This window comes from Pogoniulus pusillus, chromosome 27 (genome assembly GCF_015220805.1).
Source record: "Pogoniulus pusillus isolate bPogPus1 chromosome 27, bPogPus1.pri, whole genome shotgun sequence".
Classification (NCBI taxonomy): Eukaryota; Metazoa; Chordata; class Aves; order Piciformes; family Lybiidae; genus Pogoniulus; species Pogoniulus pusillus.
Window position 1 is genome coordinate 12,859,247 of NC_087290.1, and position 19,757 is coordinate 12,879,003.

The 19,757-nt window shown below is 56.7% G+C and overlaps 1 protein-coding gene across 1 annotated transcript in view; it reads left to right on the forward strand.

Annotated features, from left to right (window-relative positions):
* Positions 1-12,108, forward strand: part of MNT (MAX network transcriptional repressor) — a 39,719-nt gene extending 27,611 nt beyond the window's left edge. Inside the window, exons 5-6 of the mRNA XM_064166521.1 lie at positions 8,593-8,785; positions 10,995-12,108. Coding sequence (XP_064022591.1) covers positions 8,593-8,785; positions 10,995-11,707 — 906 coding nt within the window. The 3' untranslated portion in view covers positions 11,708-12,108. The remainder of the gene's footprint in view (positions 1-8,592; positions 8,786-10,994) is intronic.
* Positions 12,109-19,757: the final 7,649 nt, after the last annotated feature.

Consider the following 19,757-nt stretch of genomic DNA (forward strand, 5'->3'; position numbering starts at 1 on the left):
CACTAAAAAACTCTCACTGGGGGTGACAGAGACAGCAAAATTGGGAAAACCCAAAGAGAGGAGCAAACAGCTCCCAGGCACTGCACCTAAGGGCAGGAGATTCTCTGGAGAGTCACACAAAGGGATAAAGCTAAACTGGGAGAAGCCAGCATGGTTCTGGTGATTGCCTTTCCTATGGGGAGAAATTGAGGCTGCTCAGTTTGGAGAGGAGAAGGCTCCCAGGTGACCTTATTGTGGCCTTTCAATATCTTGAGGGAGCCTACAAGAAAGCTGGGGGGGGGGACACACTTTATAGGCTGTCAGGTAGGGATAGGACTGAGGGGAATGGAACAAAGCTGGAAATGGGTAAATTCAGACTGGGTGTTAGGAAGAAGTTCTTCAACATGAGGGTGGTGAGAGCCTGGAATGAGTTGCCCAGAGAGGTTTATCCCTGGAGGTGTTTAAGGCCAGGCTGGATGAGGCTCTGGACAGCCTGATCTCAATGGAGGTGTCCCTGGGCATGGCAGAGGGGTTGGAACTGGCTGATCCTTGTGGTCCCTTCCAACCCTGACTGATTCTATGACTGCCCTGGGCATGGCTGTGCCTGGACATCCCCTGTGTCCTGGTTTCAGTCTGCCCTGGGTGTAACAGGCATTTGCTGCTTTGTTTTTAGTGAATTTATTCTTTGTCTTCCTGATTCTGATTCTTCCTCCCCTCTACCCTAGTAGATGTTTGTACTTTGTCCAGGGAGCAGTGCTTCGAGAGCCTGGATCCCCGTGGAGCTGCAAGGCCAGGGCAAGCAGCCATGCTTCAGCTGAATGCATGGGCCACAGATTATGGCCCAGTGTCTTTTTTCTTTTTAATCAGGAGTTTTAAGTGCTCGAACTGGCAAATGCTGAGTGCACATAACAGTGCCTGTCCTCCTGTTCCCATGCTTGCTGTGCCCCAGGCAGGTTTCCTCTTGGGGGGAGGGTTTCTCTCCAGACATCCATCTCTTGCCTTGCAGCCAGCTGGAGCAGTGGTGGCTGCAGGAGGGCTGGATGCTGGCAAGCCCCAGCTCAGCTTCTCCTGGCCTTGCAGAAAAGCCAGCACAGGCTCTGCAGCAAAGGGCTCGTCTGTATCCTGCAGTGCTGAGGTGAGGCTGAGGTCACTCCCTGGCTGCCTGCCGTGGCCACGGCTAAGCTCTGGGCACAGCCAGGTCAGGAGGCTGCTGGCAAAGGCCTGCCGGGGCTGGGGCACCTGGGCAGAGCTGAGCCCAGGCTCACTCGTGCTGCAGAGGGGTCTGCAGGGCAGTAGCCACAGCTGGGGCTTGAGCCCTGGGCAGCCTGGCTGAGGGTCATGGAATCATAGAATGGTTTAGGTTGGAAGGGACCTCAAGGATCATCCAATTCCAACCCTCTGCCATAGGCAGGGACACCTCCCACTAGAACAGGCCTCTCAGGGCCTCATCCAGCCTGATCCTGAACACCTCCAGGGAAGTTGATCCTGATCCTGAACACCTCCCTGGGCAACCTGTTCCAGGGTCTCACCACCCTCACTGTCAAGAACTTCCTAACATCTGGTTTCAATCTCCCCTCTGCCAGTTTAAACCCACTACCCCTCATCCTGCTAACTGCAGGGGGGGGGTGCACCCAGTGACCCTTAAAGGTCCCTTCCACCCCAGACTGTTCTCTGAAGGGATCAGCTGCTGCAGGGAGCTGGTGGCAGAGCTGTGAGCGGTGTGGGACGGTCCCTGCTGCACCTGGCAGGTTTGGGTTTGGTGCTCAGAGCCTGAGCTTGGAGGGCTTCAGAAGCTGCAGTGGGCACAGACAGTGGTAGCCTGAGGTCCTTGTGCTGCTGCTGTCCCTCACACACAAGCTGTCACTGCTCCCCGTCCACTGAGACCTGGCCCCTGCAGGAGCCTTCCCCATACCTCCCCCAGCACTCGGAGCTTTGGGTCGGGTCTGCTGTGATCCCACACAGGAAAACCAAGACCATGGTCCTGGGCTGAGCAGAGGCTCTTGGGGAGCTGCTGTGGCAGTGAGGTCTGGGTGCAGCTGCAGGTGATGGTGCCTGGCAGAGCAGCGTGGTGACTGCAGTGGTGTGGCCACGGTGGGGCTGTTGTGCCAGGACCTGCACTTCCTCGGCACTGGTGCCAGGCTTGCGCATCCTGCACCGCTGCGGGATTCCATCTCCAAGAGCCGGCAGAAGGAAGCAGTTGCCATGGCAACCGTGGCTTTGGTTCCCATGGCAACCAGCCGGGGTTCACACAAGCAGGAGAGGTACCACTGTTACATCTGCTGCTGGCCTGATCCTGCCCTGCACTGCACACTGCGGGGCCTGTTGGCACCAGCAGAGGCTTGGGTGTGGGAGGTGTGGAGGTCCAGGGTGCAGGAGTGGGTCCTTTGCAGGCAGTCTCTGGTGGGTGATATCAGCACTGCTGGTGCAGAGGCTGGGGACAGCAGCCTGACTGCACAGGGCCAAGCAAATCTCAGCTTTCCAGCTTCCAGGGGCTTCCCTTCAGCATAGCAGACTGGGCTGAGCTGGAGCAGGGAACTTCTCTAGGCACTGAGCCTTAACCAATCTGTTCATCATCCCTGAAGAGCTTGGTGGAAAATGTAGCTTGGTTAGACCCAGAGTGCCCCAGATGGATACAGCTCATGCTGCAGGGCAGTGTGACAGTCGTTGGGACTTGGGCTGCCTGGGGTCTGTGGGATCCTCAGCATCATAGAATGGTCTGGATTGGAAGGGGTCTCCAAAGGTCAGCCAGGCCCTCTGCCTTCTGTGGGTTTGGTTGCAGCACTGGTGGAGAGAGGCTGCTGAACTACTCATGCTGTTGATACGTTGCACCATTGCAGTCCCTGCAAGGCTTGGATCTTTTTCAGAGGCTTCTTTTCCATTGATACAGGGATCAGAACTCGGTATGGTGATGGAGGTCCTGCAGGTGGCATTGCTGCTTGGTGACCCCCTTGGCCCTGGTTTACTGCAGTGGCTGCAGTCTCACTAGCAAAGAGTTAAAGAGCCTGGCTGAGAATTGCAGATCTCTGTGGTGATTGCTCATTGATGAGGAATTTTTAATCAGTGAGGGCCAGGTAATAACCACAGCAGCTGAAAGATGCTTTTGGAAGAGCTCATAATTGAAAGTGTGTTGTTAAATTGCTAATGTGCTGTTTATAGGGGGAGATTTTTAACAGGAGCTTTTAAACCTCACCACTGCCAGCTCCAGGGCCAGCATTATTCTGGAGGCAGGCTCAGAGACAGCCTTGGAGGCTTTGTTTTCCATCATGACATAAGAATAAGCAATTTAATTACAGCCAGATAGGAAATGGAGAATTCTTCTGGATGACAAGTGACTGTTGCAGTGCAGGGACAGCAGTGAGCTCTGTCTTGTCTGTTGACTAACAGCCAGCAGGGCTGGGCACCAGGACCGTGGCGGCACTGGGCAGAAAGGAGCAAGGCAGTGGAGCTGGCACTGTGTCGAGTGCTGCTGGGCTTGCTTCAGGAACCTGGGTGGGCAAAAGCTCCTGTGGAGGAGGCAGAGCAGGTGTGAGCAGGTACTCACAGGGAGCAAAAGCAAAGCTACATGTGGATGTGTTCTGATTTGGTCACTGCTGTTCAAATGAAAGGTGAAGGACCTCTCTACCACTGCCCCTGATTCTCTGTCACCACTTCCACCTGCGTTCAGTTTGGGGCTCCCCAGTTGAAGAAGGGACATGGATCTGGGAGAGAGAAGAAGAGAGAGAGTTCAGCAGAGGCCTGTGAGGATAATTAGGGGGCTGGAGCACTGCCTTATGAGGAGAGGCTGAGGGGCCTGGGGCTGCTTAGTCTGGAGAAGAGAAGACTGAGAAGGGATCTCATAAATGTTCATAACTAGCTGAGGGCTGGGGGTCAGGAGAGGGGGACAGGCTCTGCTCACTTGCTGCCTGGGATAGGACAAGGAGCAATGGATGTGAGCTGCAGCACAGGAGGTTGCACCTCAACACAAGGGGAACTTCTGTGCTGTAAGGGTCCCAGAGCACTGGCACAGGCTGCCCAGAGAGGTTGTGGAGTCTCCTTCTCTGGAGCCTTTCCAGGCCTGTCTGGATGTGTTCCTGTGTGATCTGAGCTAGATGGTATGGTCCTGCTGTGGCAGGGGGGTTGGACTCGATGATCTCTTTGGGTTCCTTCCAACCCCTGACATCTTGTGAGCCTGTTGATCCCTCAAAACCCACCAAGGGCACTAAGTCCTGCCGGTTGCCTTATCTCCTGAAGGCCAGGCAACTGCCTCAGAGGTCCTGCTCTGGCAGGGGGGTTGGACTCTTTGGGTCCCTTCCAACCCCTGACATCCTGTGACCTGCAGCTGCTCTGGTGGAGGCTGCCCTGGAGAACAGCCAGACCCATGTCCTGGCTCCTCTGCAGGCACTGGAGCAGCTCTCAGCTTCCAGCTCAGGCTGTTTTCTCTGGGACCATCACACCGTGTGGCTGTGTGGTTAGAGCACCTTCTCAATGCAGCTTTCACCTTCAGAGCTCTTCTTGCAGGGGTCCTCATCCCTGCAGCAAACCACTGCTGTGCTCTTGGCCTTAGCTCCCTGTTTCACACATGCTCAGGGGTTAAACTATGAGAACTGCAAATGTTTGCAGTGAAATGATCAACTCCTCCTCACCAGAGCCAGCAGCTGACCTGCAAAGTTTCCCAACCATCAAGAGCCATGGATGGATTCCTGTGGAAACAAGGAAATCCATTATTTCTTCCTGGGGTAGATCAGCTTCCCCCACCTCAGGATGAGGATTTATTGGCTCTTTCAAGTGAGGCTCCTGTAGACATTTGTGGGTTTTTTTGAAGTGCATAGAAGTGAAAAAATAAATCAGTTTTAAAGTTGTAGCTTCCCTGTGCTGCAGAGTAAAAGTTGCCTGGGCAACCAGTGCCTGCAGCTTCTTCCCGGGGGAAGAGGGAATCCTACAACCATCTCTGTGCACACTGAAGGGGAAGAGGCTGTGCTGGAGTTTGTTGCTTGGAAAAGACCAGCCTGGGGGTGCTGCCTGTGCTGAGCTGGTGGGAAGGGTGCTGCCTTCCGTGGGGCACACTCAGACCCAGCCTCAGCAGCTTCGGGTGGCAAGAGCCCTCCGTGCTGCTCAGGCAGAGCAGGGACCCCCAGGGGCCTGGGTGACCCTTGCCAGGATCAGCAGAGGTGCTTGGTTTGGACTCTCCTCAAGGGTTCTCACCTTCTGGTGCAACCGTCCTCAAAAGTAGTGATTTCCAGGAGCCTGGGGGACTCCAGGCCTGTGCTCTGCCACGGGGACCATGTCCTGAGAGAAACAGCAAGAGAGTGCAAAGGAAAACATCTTCTGTTTTCCAGGAGCAATGGGTTGAGTCTTCAGGCCAGACTTGGAGATGTGCATCCTTCAGGAGCTTAATTGTCATCCCAGGTCCCAGCACCTTATTGGAGCTCTCACCATTGCTGTTCCCAGTGGCCGGGAGTGTGAGTTGGGTGGCAGTTTCTGACCTGCCACTGTGCCAGACATTACTGCCCTGGTTTCAGACCTTGAAGGGCAGGTGCTTGGCTGTTTGTGTGGATTCTTCTCACTGGAATTCCACTAATAAGTTAATTTATCTGATGGAGCTGCAGGGTCCCCTCTGCCCATTTCAGCCGTAGCCTCACATGCCAGTTCTGTGGGAAGATCCCAAAGGTCTGCTGAAGGGAGTGTCTGGGAGCTGCTTCTCTTAAAGCTGGGTGCAGGAACCGAGGTGGTGCTGCTGCTGCTGGTGGGTTAGAGCAGTGCATGCCCCAGAGCTGCTTCTACTTGGGAGTAGAAGTCAGAATGCCTGAGGCTTGGCTGTCACTGTGGGCTTTCTACTGACTGCTGGGACAACTTGGCACCTGCTGTGGGCAGGCTGGGCTGCAGGAGACAGCCTGGTTGCCACCTGCCCAGGGCCGGCTGGAGGGCACACAGACCTGCACCCACCCTCTTTCATACTGGTCACTGGTGTGAGGTGCAGAGGCAGGAGGGTCCCTGCTCCCTGTCCCTTCCCCCTGGCAGGTTCCCATGTGTGCCGCAGAGGTCAGTGGGTCTGGGTCAGGGCCAGGTCCATTCCAGCTCCTGGGAGGGGCTGTGCCCTGCAAGGCTGCCGGGAAGGGAGATGCTGAGGAGGGAGCTGCTGGCTCCAGTCAATCACACCCAGTTCCTTATGAGCACGAGCAGCAGCTCAGCAGGGAGATCCACTGAGAACTGCATCCCAGAATAGTTCCTGAAAGATGACTGGTGCCAGCAGAGACTCCATCCCATCTGCTCCTCCAGCCTCCCCAGCAGCTCCTTTGGAGAGCACCCAGCCTGTGGCTGGCAGCCAGAGCTGTCCAAAGAGCTCCGGGAGCAGCCTGAGCTCAGGGCTGGGGGCTCCCGGGGAGGGCTGAGCCTGTGGGCATGGGGCAGAACCCACGGGACGGGCTTGGGGCGGTGCCAGGTCCCAAAGGCTGTGGAGCAGAGCGCCCGGAGAGCAGCCCAGCAGGCTGGGACACGTCCTGCTGCTCACTAAGGGTCTGCCTGCCTTTGCAGTAATTAAGTTTGTAACTAATTAGCAGCCGCCTCCTTGCCCTACAGTCCTGCTCTCCTCTGTGCTGCTGGGAGGCTTCCCCCGCAGCAGGCACAGGAGCCCAATCTGCCCGAGCGAGCTGGTGCTGTGCAGAGCAGGGTGCTGAGGCCGCTGGGGTTTCTTGCCGAGTGCTTCCTGGAAAGCCACATTCCTGCAGTCTGTCCCTGCCTGGTTCCTGCCCTTCCCTGGCTCCTGTCCTTTCCGTGCCCGTGCGTGCCAGCGTGGAGAGCAGCGCTGCGGAGGGGCTGGGCTGCGGGCTGCGGGCAGGGGCTGCGGTCTCAGCCCTGCTCCTGCTCTCCTCTGCCCAGAGCAGAGCAGGCAGGCAGGCAGCCGAGCTCCCTGCTGGCACCTTTAACCCTGAGCACGGCAGCGGGCACCTTCCGTGTGGCAGCCGCAGCGCCGTGGCTGCCAGCACGGCGTGGCACGCGTGCCTTGGCACCGGGCTTTCTGGGTCAGGCCGAGTGGGTAACTGGGGTGCAGATGAGCGTGGACTTTGGCTTCAGCCACGTGTGCGTCTCGGAGCTGTCTCTGGGCTGGGAGCCAGGGAGTCAGTGCTGGAGTCCCCACCCCTGCTTACCTGTGCCGCTGGCACCACAGGGCCTCTGCTGCTGGCACCCTGCTGTCCCAGGAGCGGGGGGCCGCTGCTCTGTGCGGCTGCCCGCTGGAAAGCCTTGGTGTGGGCAAGTGCCAGGCCTGCCGCCTGGCTGGGGGGGCAGCCAGACTGCCCGTCTGGAGAGGCTTTTGCCGAGCCAACCCGGCGGTGCCCGGGGGCAGTGCCGTGCCGAGAGGAGCTGTCTGCACGCACACATCTGGAGCGGCTGTGCCCTGCTAACCTGCGGGGTTTGGCCAGCTTAAAATGAGTTCCTTTTTTTGTTACTGTCGGGACAAAGGTCCCTGCTCTGTCCCGGTAGTGTGAGGGGACAGCAGCTCCCTGAGCCGGTGCTGCCTGAGGCCGGGTGGAAAGCCTGGCTGAGCAGGCTGCAGAGCTGATGCTGGAGATCAGAGCCCAGCAGAACCATCTCAGCACACGAGGTCGGGCTCAGATTGCAGCTGTCCTGGAGAACCTGGGAGGGAACTGAGCAGTGTGTGCTCAGGGCAGCCTGGGGCTGATCCCTGCTGCCCTGCTGAGGGTGAGCTTGGCTTGCAGGCAGCCTCTGCCAGCAGCAAGTGGCTCCATGGGGATGGTGCTCCCTGAAGCAGGTGTGAGAGAGGATCCCAGCAGTGAAACAGCTTCAGAGCTTAGCCAGGCCGTGTGGGGTCTGCAGAGTCATTATTGTGTCTCCTTTATGCTGACCTGGGCTGGGGGCCAGCTTCCCTGTCCTGCAAGCCAGTGCTCACTACTGGCTTGAAGTCTTTGAAGCCCAGACCTGTGGAGATTAGCTGCTGCTTTCCTGCTGCCCTGCTCAGTCATCCATCCCCATCAGGTCTGTGGTTCCTGTTCCCCAGCAGTGGTGTTTGGCATTCCTGTGCTGTGCTGGCTGATGCAGCAGCTCCCTCCCCTGCTGCCTGGCATCTCTGTTGCCCAGCACTTAGTGGGCACCAGCAGAGAAGGAGAACATTCCTGTCTCCTTGGTGTTTGACCTCAGGATTTCCTGTGTCAGGCAAGGTCTTGTCAGCTCCCAGCCACCTCTTCTGGCTCAGGAGCTCTTGGTGTGCTGTGTGTGGCTCAGGAGCTAATTAGTGCTTGTGCTGACCACATAAAGGTTCCCTCTCCAGGACTGATGTGCTGGTTACAGAACTGCACTGACATTTTCTGTAGACCTCCCTGAGCTTGTGTGCCCAAAACTTGTCTTTTCACCCTGGCAAATGCTAACCCCTGATGTGGTTAAGCATTTCAAGTTTTGGAGCCTCATCAAGTCTCCTTCTGAAAGCAGAAAGCAATTGGCCAAAGGAAGCCTTTAGGGCTTTTGTGACCAACTCTTCCTTCTACCTGAGTGTGAAAGGTGTAGCTGCCTCTGAACACGTCTTACAGCAGCATGATGAGCTGCTGGCACCGGAGGAAGCAGGTTACTGTTTGCACTTGCCTTTGTTCCACTTGTATTTCTTTTTCTTCCCTCTGTCTTTAGACTTTAAAGAGGAAGGAGAAGGAATACGAGCACGAGATGGAGCGGCTGGCAAGGGAGAAGATCGCTACCCAGCAGCGCCTGGCAGAGCTGAAGAACGAGCTGAGCCAGTGGATGGACATCCTGGAGATTGACAGGATCATTCGGCAGACAGTCCAGCCAGAGGACGATCAGGCATCTACCTCCACAGCATCAGGTACCACCACTCTTCTCTCATCAGCAGGCAGAGGGGCCTGGGGGTACTGGTTGACAGCTGAAGGTGAGGCAGCAGTGTGCCCAGGTGGCCAAGAAGGCCAATGGCATCTTGGCCTGGATCAGGAATGATGTGGCCAGCAGGAGCAGGGACGTCCTTTTGCCCCTGTGCTTGGCAGTGATTAGGTCACAGTTCGAGTGCTATGTCCAGTTCTGGACCCCTCAATTCAAGAGAAGTATTGAGGTGCTGCAATGTGTCCAGAGAAGGGCACCGAGGCTGGGGAGGGGCCTGGAGCACAGGCCTGTGAGGAGAGGCTGAGGCAGCAGGGGAAGAAGAGGCTCAGGGCAGACCTCATTGTTCTCTGCAACGACCTTAAGGGAGGTAGTAGCCAAGTGAGGATTGGTCTCTTCTGACAGGCACCCAGGAACAGAACAAGAGGACACAGCCTCAAGCTGTGCCAGGGCAGGTTTAGGCTGGATGTTAGGAAGAAGTTCTTCACAGAGAGATTGGTGTTGGAATGGGCTGCCCAGGGAAGTGGTGGAGTCACCATCCCTGGAGGTGTTCAGAAGGAGACTGGATGGGGCTTTTGGTGCCATGGTTCAGTTAATTAGAAGGTGTTAGGTTGGACTCGATGATCTCGAAGGTCTTTTCCAACCTGGTTAAATCTGTGGTTTTGTGATCACTACATCCCTGACACGGTTACATAGCAGCAGGGGAGGATCTTCATTTAGCACTGTCAAGGTTTCTTTGTGTTCAGAATCATGTGAAAGGTTCTCAGGTGATTGGAGGCCCTTGGTGGGTTGCTGACATGCTGCTGCTCTGAGGTGAGCTGAAAGCCAGGCAGCAGTAGTGGACAGCTGCAGAAGGCAGGCCTGCAGAGATCCTGGCTTTCAGAACTCAGCTCTCCTCTCGCACAGCTCTGCATCTCTGCTTGCTGCAGCAGACTGGGGCGTGAGCACCCAGATGGATTTGTGGGTGTGTGTGGGGTGTTCAGCCATGGGGAGAAGGAGGAGTTGGTGCAGGAGGCCTCACTGGAGTGTTTGAACAGCTTAATGAGCACTCGCGTAGCATGGAAAGGATTCCCAGTGAAGATGGAATGATGCTGATGAATAGCTGAGGTGCTGTCCCCAGTGAGACGTTTCTGGGGCTAGGAGGGTGGCTGCTCTCCTCCAGATCAGTGCCCTGCAGCAGAATGAGCGGGCAGCCTGTGGGTGCACAGAGCTCTGCAAGGGTGAGCAGGCTCCAGCAGCTGTAGTCATGCCAGCAGCAGGCCCTCCAAGCCATGCCAGCGCCTGCTCCGGGCTGATGATGCAGCAGATTCCAGGAAGGGAGAACCTTGAGTTTTCTGGTTCATTCAGGCTTGTGCCAGGCTCATCACCTCTGAACACACTGACAGACTCCAAGCGTGAGTGAATGGAAGCTGAGATTAGGAGAGAGCTTTGTCAGGACAGTGCCAGCCCTTCCCCTCTCCAGCTGGCCTCTGCAGAAGTGATCGCTTCAGCTACCACTACCACACCACTTGCACAGAGTCTGTGCAAGGGCAGTGCCTTCCCTGGCTCTCCTGCTGCTTCTCTTCCCTGCTGAGATTGTTAATCTCTGCTGCTTGGCTGGTTCAGAGCAGGCAGTGCCCTGCTTGTCTTCCTGATCTCCGTGGGGTCAGCACCCTCCTGCGCTGCTTCGTTAGTTCCTGGACTGGATGAGGGTCACTGTTCCAGAGCCAGATGAGGAGCTTGCTGCTGTGTTTCTCCATGGCTGTTCCCTTCCTGCTCTGGGAGCAGAAGGGCTGGTAGCAACCGGTGGCACACCTGGACAGGAAAGGAGACCCTGCCCCTCGTCAGCCAGGCAGACCTCAGCCCCGGTGCTCTCCATCTGCCTCTGCTTGCCTTGTCTTGGTGCCTGCTGGGTGAGATCTCACCCGGAGTGACATCTCTCAGCCTGTTGCGAGCTCCCAGCTCTAGCTGGGGCTTCAAGCCAGTCTTGTCTGCCTGGCTCTGGCTCCTGGACCCGCAGGCAGGGAGGAGAGGAGTGTGCCATCCCGCTAGGGCTCTGTGGAGCCTGCCGTGCCATGCCACGCGGTGCTGTGCTGCCTGTAGCTCAGCGACGACTCCTGCTGTTGTCTCTTCTGCCTGTGCTGCCTTCCAGGGAGGTCGCTTCCTTCAGGCCGCGCTCTGCTTCCTTTTTCACGGGAGTTTCTTCCCTTGGTCTCTTCCAGAGGGCGAAGACAACATGGATGAGGACATGGAAGACGACAGGCCAGTGAACTCGTTACCAAAACTCGCCCAGCGGCAGCACCCGGAGCTCCTGAAAGCCGTCCCCGCCGCCGCCCCCCACCACCCGGCAGTGCTGCCCCAGCACCTCTCCATCCAGCAGAAGCAGCCCCCGGCCCCCGCGCAGCCGCCGCTGCCGCCGCAGGCGCTGGTCCCGCCGCAGGCCATCGTGCCCGCACAGACTCACATCGTGGCGGCCTCCACCGTGCAATCGACTGTTATCGCCCACACGGCCACCACCCACGCCTCGGTCATCCAGACTGTCAACCACGTCATTCAGGGTCCACAGACCAAGCACATCGCCCACATTGCACCTTCCACCTCCAGCCCCGTGCAGCTCACCACTGCCGCCCAGCCCATCGGCCACATCACTGTGCACCCCGCCGCCATCAACCACATGGCCCACCTGGGGCAGCAGCTGCCCCTCTACCCGCAGCCCGTGGCCGTCAGCCAGCCCATGGTGAGCCACATCGCTCACACCATCTCGCACCAGCAAGTGAACGGCACCACGAGCCTGGGCCAGCCGGCGGTGATGGCCAAGCCCGCCGTAGGAACGCAGGTGGTGCACCACCCGCAGCTGGTGGGGCAGACGGTCCTCAACCCGGTGACTATGGTGACCATGCCGTCCTTCCCCGTCAGCACGCTCAAGCTGGCCTAGGGGGGATCTCCGCAGCCAAGGAGGGCTTTTGTTGGGAACCTTTCCTAAAAATTCCATACATTCCAACCGCGGGAGGGAAGTGCAGAAGACACCCGGGAGTGAGTGGCAGCAGGGCCGGGCCGGGCTGTCCCCAGCTGCCCAGTGACCCACCTGCCCCTGGCAGCGAGGGCACAGGGCAGGCTCGGGGCGGGGGCGGGGGGGGACACACACGACCTCTCTGCACTTGAATTTTTGCTAATCTGAGGAAACTTCAGAGACAGTTGTTGATGGTGATTTATTTTTTCGTTTCCTTTCCTGTGTAATCGGTGACCTATGGCTATGTTGTTCTGAAGAGTTTTCAATCTTCTTCTTCTTCTTTTTCTTTTCCTTCCTTTTTTTTTTTTCCCCCCTCCTCCCCCCCCCCCCCCCCCCCCCCCTTTTTCCGTGTTGCTTCTTTGTAGAATAAAACCACAACGAAAGAATTTCGCTGATCTCTTTATCGAGACCTTTGCGTAGAGCAGGGAGGCAGTGGTGGGGGAGGGGAGGGGAGGAGGAGGAAAGGGGAGGGGGAGGCAAAACAAAGCAACCTCTCTCCCTCCTCCCCCCCCAAAATAAAGCCTATATTTATATATATATGTGTGTGTATCTGTGTGTACATAGCTGTGTATATACATATATATATATATAAATATAACTTGGGATGAAGGCCTTCTGCAAGGTTGATTTATTTTGCAGCATTAGACAAAACTCCTTTTTTTTTTTGGTGGTTTCTTATTGTTATTATCATTTTTGTGTGTGTGTGGTGTGTGTGTGTGTGGAGGAAGAAGACAGAGTTCTCTCTAAACAGACCTTTTGAGATGGTTTGATGGGACCAACATCCAGCGAGCAGTTAAAATAGAGGCGGTAAAAGCTATTGCCCCTCCCCCTCTCCCTCTCTCTATTACATTTCAAAGCAAAACCACCTTAAAAAAAAAAAAAAAGAGGAAAAAAAAAATCACTGTGACTTGTTATGGCATTTAAAGGAAATTTCTCTGTCTAATAAAAAAGGTTAAGAAAAAAAAATAACCAACCAAAAGAATCCACCCCCAGGCTTTGGTCGTTGCAGTTTTCTAATGGGTTTGAGTTTTGTAGCCGTGTCCAAGAGGGAAAAAGAGAAACAAACAAACAAAAAGTGGTGGTTTTTGGTGGTGCTGATGGTTGGCAGTGGTTTGTTGGATGGTTGTGGGGTTGTTGTTTGGGTTTTTTTTGGGGGGGGCGGGGAGGGGAGTGGTGTTTCTTGATGGTTTGGTTTGGTTTTGGCTTGGTTCTGCTGCTGCTGTAATTGATTGAGCAGGCCTCTGTGCGTGGCACTGCCCCTGCCAGGGTTTCTTGTGCCAGTCCCGAGTCCCCAGGACTCTTGGGTTGGTTTTCTGTTTCACAGAGGCAGATGTTGTGTGCTGGTGGCTTGCGGGGGGGGTGTTTGTGTGTCTGGCTCGGTGGGGCAGCAGCTGGGACAAGGAAGCCCAGGGAAGTTGAGTAGCTTTGCTGCGTTGGTTGCTGTCCTTTGTTAGTGGTTTGTTGAGCTGGCAGCTCCCGTCTGGGGGTCGGAGGAGGGAGAGTTGTGTGTCTGGTGTCTGCCCAAGTGCCAGCAGCTGTGGCATCTTTTGTCTTTGGGGGGAGGGGAATAAACCTGTAGCCTGGTGTAGGTAGGGTCATGGTGTGCTGCAGGAGCTGGTGTGAGAACCTCGTGTCTGAGGGACAGCAGTGAGATGTCACCAAAGAGCAACCTCTCCTCCTGCGTGACCCTCTGTGCCCCTGGCCGTGCTAGGTCAGGGCTCACTAGTGCCATGGCAAACCTGGGGAGCAGTGAGGGGACAGTGCTGGGCTCTGCAAGCACCTGCAGGTGCCTGCTCGGGCAGTGTTCAGTGCTGGCTGAACCTTCTGGTCCTTGCTCCAGTCCATGTCTGCTGGTGCTGTTAGTCATCTCTTGGCCTCTTCCTTGCTCCTAGTCCTTGCTGCAGGCTAAGGTCCTGCTGTAGCTGTCAGATGTTTTCCTTAGAGCAGGAGGGGGAGGATGGTCCCTGCCCAGGAAGATGCTGGAGGTGACATCTGCTGAGAGGTGGAGGTCCAGTGGGGCTGAACGGCCACCCTGGCCCTGGGCTGACTGGGAGCAGCTCCAGGCTGCTGCAGGACTTTGGCCTCTTGTGGGCTGCTGTGGAGAGTGGCAGAGATTTGGTTGGGACAATCTGCCCATTCCAAACCATCCATGCTGGGGCTGGGGCTGTGCTGGAGGCAGGGGTGGTCAGTGCAAACCCAGCTGGAGGCTGGCTGTGCCTTTGGAGCAGGCATGGCTGAGAACTGCATTCCAACTCCTCATGAAGCCCTGAAGTTATCACCTCTTGGGGTTTTCTTCCTTGCATCCTCGAGGCCAGGAAGCTCTTGCAGTGTGTGTGGATCTTTCAGGATTCCTTGGTCTCAGACCACATCTAAGCAGCTCGTTTGGTCTTGCTCCTGGGGCACCAGTGACTGGGCTTAGGGGGATCACCAAGGCTGTGTTGCCTCCTTGCACATGCAGCTGCTTTCCCAAGGACCTTGTGTGTCTTGTGCCAGTATTCTGGGGATCGGTGTTTGGTGTCAGGACAGCTGCTGCTGATCAGAAGCTGCTGGAAGCTGAGCATTAGCGACAGGGTCACCTCCCTTCTCAGGAGGAGCTGCAGAGCTCTGCCTTCTGTAGCTAGTTAGGAGCGGGAGCCTCTCTCTGCCTGTGCTGTTCCTGCTTCCCAAATAACCCCATCGAGGCAGGAAGCCTCTGGTCAAGAGTGGCCGAGCTCAGTGAAGGAGGGAAAGCCTGGCTTGGGGAGCAGGGCTCAGCACACAAGCTTGGCCAGGAGCCTGTCTGCCCCCTGATGCTCTGCCCCCTGTGTGCTGTAGGGTCAGCCAGCGCAGGCTGCTGCTGCTCTTTCTGCCTGCCCGTTGGTATGAAGACTTCTTTTCTGCATTGAGAGCTCTGCTCCCACCTTCTGGTGGCTTCCCCAAGGCTCCCACCTTAGCTTCTTACCCCAGGAGAGACCCTGGTGGCCCTGGCATCCACCTGCTCTGTGTTCCCCACAGTGAGGAGTGTAGGGGATGGAGAGAAGAGTTCCCATCTCATCTGAGACAGGTGGTGGAGCTTTCTGCTTGATCCCTGCATGGCCTCCACTGTACAGACAGGTGATGCTGCTGACCCTCATCTCTTACTCCCTTATAGTTTAAAGCTAACAATGTCACTAGCTTCACATCTCTGGCAGCCTTTCTTCCCCTTTGGAGCTCTGTGATGCCCTTGGGTCTGAGCCTCCTCATGGGTGTCAGCCTCCCCTGGAAGAAAGGGCTCATTCTGTCTGGCCAGCCCCAAAGCTGCTCCAGACCTCCCTGTTTTCATCTGCCTTTTCCACAGCTCCCAGAAAAGTTTCTTTGGTGGTGTTTTTTGTTGTCGTTGTTCTTTCCTGATGTTTGTTTTTGCAAGTCAGCAAACTTCTCTGTGTTCTGTGGGGAGGAGAGCAGAGCACAGCCCTTCTTTCCTGGTGTCTGTCATCATTCCTGCTCAGAAGCTTAAGAGTTCACCCTCCTAGAGGTGGTGTTTGAGTACTGTATCACAAGGGGCACTTTGGAAATGTCTCTCCTCCTTTGATAACTGTGTTTTCCCTATGGAGAAAGCTATATATAAATATCATATATGTACACTTTGGGGGTCAGAAGATCTTAATTTGTGTCGTGTCCCCCCCTCCCCCCCAAAAAAAATAATCAATAAATATGAAGTTTACAAGAAATCCTCTTCTGTTGTTGAATAATACCAGTTCTTGGTAAGCACACCCCAGGAAAAAGCAATAGCGAGTGGGCTTTGTGGCTTGTAGCTTGGAGAGTTGTCTGTCCTGCAGGTTAGGGCAGGCCCTGGCTCTGTCACCTGGCACTGTTCTTCCCCACCTCCTGGCCTCTGTGCTCCCCATGGCTCGTGGCATGCTCCCCACAGCAAAAACCTGCTCGAAAGCCTGATCTGTGCTCAGAACTTCAGCCAGTGCGTGGCAGAGCCCCAGGTGGGCTGCCAAGGGGGAGCAGGCTGGGGGCTGAGCTTTTTTTCCCTTGCTTTGCTTCAGGCCAGCTTCCAGCTGCCAAGGAAGAGCAGGCAGAGGGGAATGAACCCAAAGTGCTGCTTCTAAATGATCCTGAGCAGAGATTGTAGAGCTGTAGATAGGGGAATGGATCCCTGAGCTTGGCAGAACCCCACAGTTCAGCTTGGCACGGGAGCACCTCGGTGGCCTGTGGAAGAGGGGAGCCCTTGGTGTTAGGGTACCAACAGTCTCAGTCCTGCCACTGCTGCTGGGGATGTGGTGACTTGTGCCCAGACCCAATGAATCCCAGGCTCTTGACACAGCTTCCCTGGGGCTCCTGCTGGCTGCACCTCCAGCTCCACCAGCGTGACATGGTGGTGGAGCTGCCAGGGCCACGTTGGCAGCTCTCCACTCAACTTTTCTCAGACCAAACCCTTGCAGCTCTCGGGAAAGGCTGGGGAGAGCTGACAGGTGTGGCACTGGTTGTGCAGCCTCCCCCCCCCCAGGTTGGAAGTGTTGTGCAGGCTGCATCGTTCGGTGTCAAAATTGCTCTTAGCCCAGCCTGAGGCAGCCCAGCCTGAGGCAGCCCCCCCTTGCCTTTCAGCCAGGCCATTTTTCTGCTGGCATCTGATCGGCAAAGCTGGTGAGAGGGACAGCCCCGTGCCACCCAGCCCCAACACGGAACAGCTTGGGGGGGTGGGGAGCTGGGTTTTGCCCCAAACCCATTTTAGGTGCGTTTTGCTTTCCTGGCAGTGCCCCGCGGAGGAGGAGGAGGACTGGAGGGCGCTGGCTGTGACTTGGGTCAGCAGCGGTGCTCCCCGGAGGGGCTGAGAGCGAGGGCTGCGTTTGGGGAGGGGGTGATGACCTCGGGAGGAGCAGGGGCTCCGCAGCTCAGCTGAGCTCTCTCCTCGCCTTTGCTGATGCCCAAGCTGGTCAGGGCAGTGTGAAGCGGCAGGATCGGGGGAGCAGTTCAGTGGCCGTGGGGAGGGTTTTGCGTGCCCGTGGCGGTGCCGTAGGGTTGGGGAACTGTTTCCAGGCTGCTTCTAGGGTCTGTGCTCAGCTCTGCGTGGTGAGCTCTGCCCGGCCGTGTGGCAGCAGCTGCAGAGCCACCTCTCACTCCCAGGAAATGTCTCTTGCTCAGAGCCTTCTGCTCTTTAAACCCGTTCACTGCCCGGCTTGGGAGAGGCACCAAGTGGTGGGTGCCCCCGGGCAGGGCCAGGCTGCTGCTGTTGCGTCCTTGTCTCTGTGTTTCGTTTGTTGGAATTACAAGTGGCCTTCTGTAACAAAAGGAGAAAAGACACAAAAAAAAAAAAAGGAAACCAAACCCCACGTGAAATGCCTTTGAGTGGTTAGGTGGAGGCGAAGCCTCCTGCTGCTTGTGCTGCTGTTGGTGTGGGTGTCTGTCTGCACGCCGCTCGTAGCCGTGTCCCCTGCAGTGCCGGGCTTGCTGCTCTCCTGGTTTCTGTCTGTAGCCTGTGGCTCTGCTGGACTGGTTTGCATCCTGAGTGAGTTTATTTTGCGTTCCCAAACCAAGTGTGACCAATTGTTGTGTGTTGGCTGGTGACGAGGGCTGTTTGGAGGCCTCCCCTATGCGCCTGCGGAGGAGGAGGAGGGAGAGAAGCAGGCAAGAGGGCTGGGGGGGGTGAGACACAGTTTGCCTCGTGTGATGCTGCAGTTGGTGCTTTGGCCCCTTTCTGCTTCCTGTGATGTGTGGGGAAGTGTCCCCGGCCAAGGGAGTGCTGCTGGCTGGGGCCAGCAGTCGAGCTCCAGGCAGCAAGGCTCAGCCCTGGGCTTGTGCAGGTGCCTGCCTGAGCTTGTGCAGCTGGACCTGGTTCTTGAGGAACCTTGGGGTGGCCTGGAGGTGGGCAGGTGCTGAGCCCCACCCAGGTGAGGCTCCTCTTTGGAGTTTTCCTTTGAGTGACAAGCTTTTCATTTCACTTTAATTCTAAAAGGTGTTGGAATGAGGAAAGGGAAACTCCTGCTTCTGGCTCATTTTCCACCCCCTCCTTAGTCAAACCTCTGTTGTTAGGAACAGGTGTTTGGAGTTAAAGAAAAGAGGCTGTGGACAGGGTCAGTCACAGCATCTCTCTCTTCCTGTTGTGCAGAACTTGAAAGTAATCATCCAAAGCTGGGGTAAAATACCAGCACCAGCCCAGCAGCCTTGGCTACTACTGCTGTGTTGGGCTGCTTCCACACCAGTCTTTCTCCCCCTTCTCCCCTTTCCCCTCTGGAACTGGGTAACAGCATGTGGCAAACACAGTGGCCCTGCTGGTGTTTATCCCCCAGTGCCCAGCATGCCCAGCACAGGGATGGTGCTGTCCTGCACTGGGGACTGGTGTTCAACCCAAGCACAGGTGCTGCTTGGCTGGTTCTGCTGGAGATCAGGATGAGGCCGATTAATTCTCCCCCTTGGTGCTGTGAAGGTGGCTCTGTGTGTGAGTGGTGGTAGGGTGCAGCCCCTCCCCATGGCTTGCTGGGGATGGAGGTTTGCCTGTGTAAGCTCTTGCTGGTCACACACTCCCATCCCATCCCATCCCATCCCTGTACTGGGATTTTCCCCAGGCTGCTGAGTACATCCTCCCTCTGCTTTGTGCTCTTGAAGGCACAGGTGCCCGTGCCAGCTGTGGTGCTCCACTCTGCTGGACACTGGAAACAATACCAGCCCATGCCCTTGCTGGGCAACAACCTGCACAGGGTGTCTGCTGCCTGTGAGTCCCTGGCACCATGCCTTACAGATCTGCCTCACAACCTGAGCCTAGAGAGCGTCTCCTGGCACAGACATCAAGTACTAACTGCATCTACCCAATGATTTATGTGCAGCTGGTGAAGCACCAGCCTGGGCATCACGGGGTGAGGAGCTGTGGTGGGAGCAGGGACCTGCTGTCCCTGTTGCCAGGGTCCCTGGTGTCGCTCTCTGCTGCACCTACCCTCCTGGCTGGAAGCTCTGCCCTTTGTCTGTGCTATGATCTGCTCTGTGTCTCCCTGGCGGTACTGGCTGTAGGCACAGAGCTGCTGCCAGCGCGGAGCCCCAGTGTTGAGGACAAGTTTGCTACCCATACATCACAGGGGAGCCAAGCAGGGGTCCTGCTCCTCACCCCCACCCCGGGCAAACACAGTCCTGGCTCTGGCTTCCAGGGCAGGACGTGTCACTGTGGTACCAAATCTACTGAAACCCTGACAACAAACCACGAGCCTGTAAAGATTTTTACGTGTTTGGGTCCATCTGCTCCGTGGGGAAGAAAAAAAACCTCACAAACCCAACTCTTTTGTACATACTGTATTTTTACTACCCGGCTGTACTATTGCGGCTCCTCATGCTCCAGAGTTATCCAACATGAGTAATATCCGTGTAAAAAAAAAAAACAAGATAAAACAACAAAAAAAGCACTTGCCTGGAATAAATATCGACCTGAAATAAACATGCACTGAAACCTGAGCCTGGCCTCTGCCTCCTCCTCCTCCTCCTTCTGCTTCGCTTTGCGGCTCTGCCCCTCTGCCGCTTCCACGCAGCTGCAGCTGCATCCCCCCCGCCCCGCCACAGAGCGGTGGGGTCCGACAGCGGGGCTGGACCGAGCCTGGAGCTGCTCCTGCGTGGGTCTGCAGCAAGCACAGCCCGGATGGGGGGAGGTTTGGGGGGGCAGCACTCCGGCAACAGCCAGGACTTGGGCCAGGTGTGGCAGTGTCCCCTCGGTAAGGCTCTGGGGGAGCAGCACTCCGGCAACAGCCAGGACTTGGGCCAGGTGTGGCAGTGTCCCCTCGGTAAGGCTTTGCTTTCTGGGGTGCTGCGGGGCAGGTCAGGCTGCTCTACCTGCTCCCCCCAGCAGGGGGGGCTGGCTGGTAGCTGTCTGCCTCTCCCTCCCCGGTGTAGGGTTTGGGGGGGTCCCTTCTGGGCTGACCCAAGGCTCTGACGTGCCAGGGGTGGGGGTGGGGAGGATGAGCCCCCCCCAGCCTGGCCCAGGGCTGCGGGTTCACTAGCAGCAGAGCTGAGCGGGGAGTTTAGGGCCGGT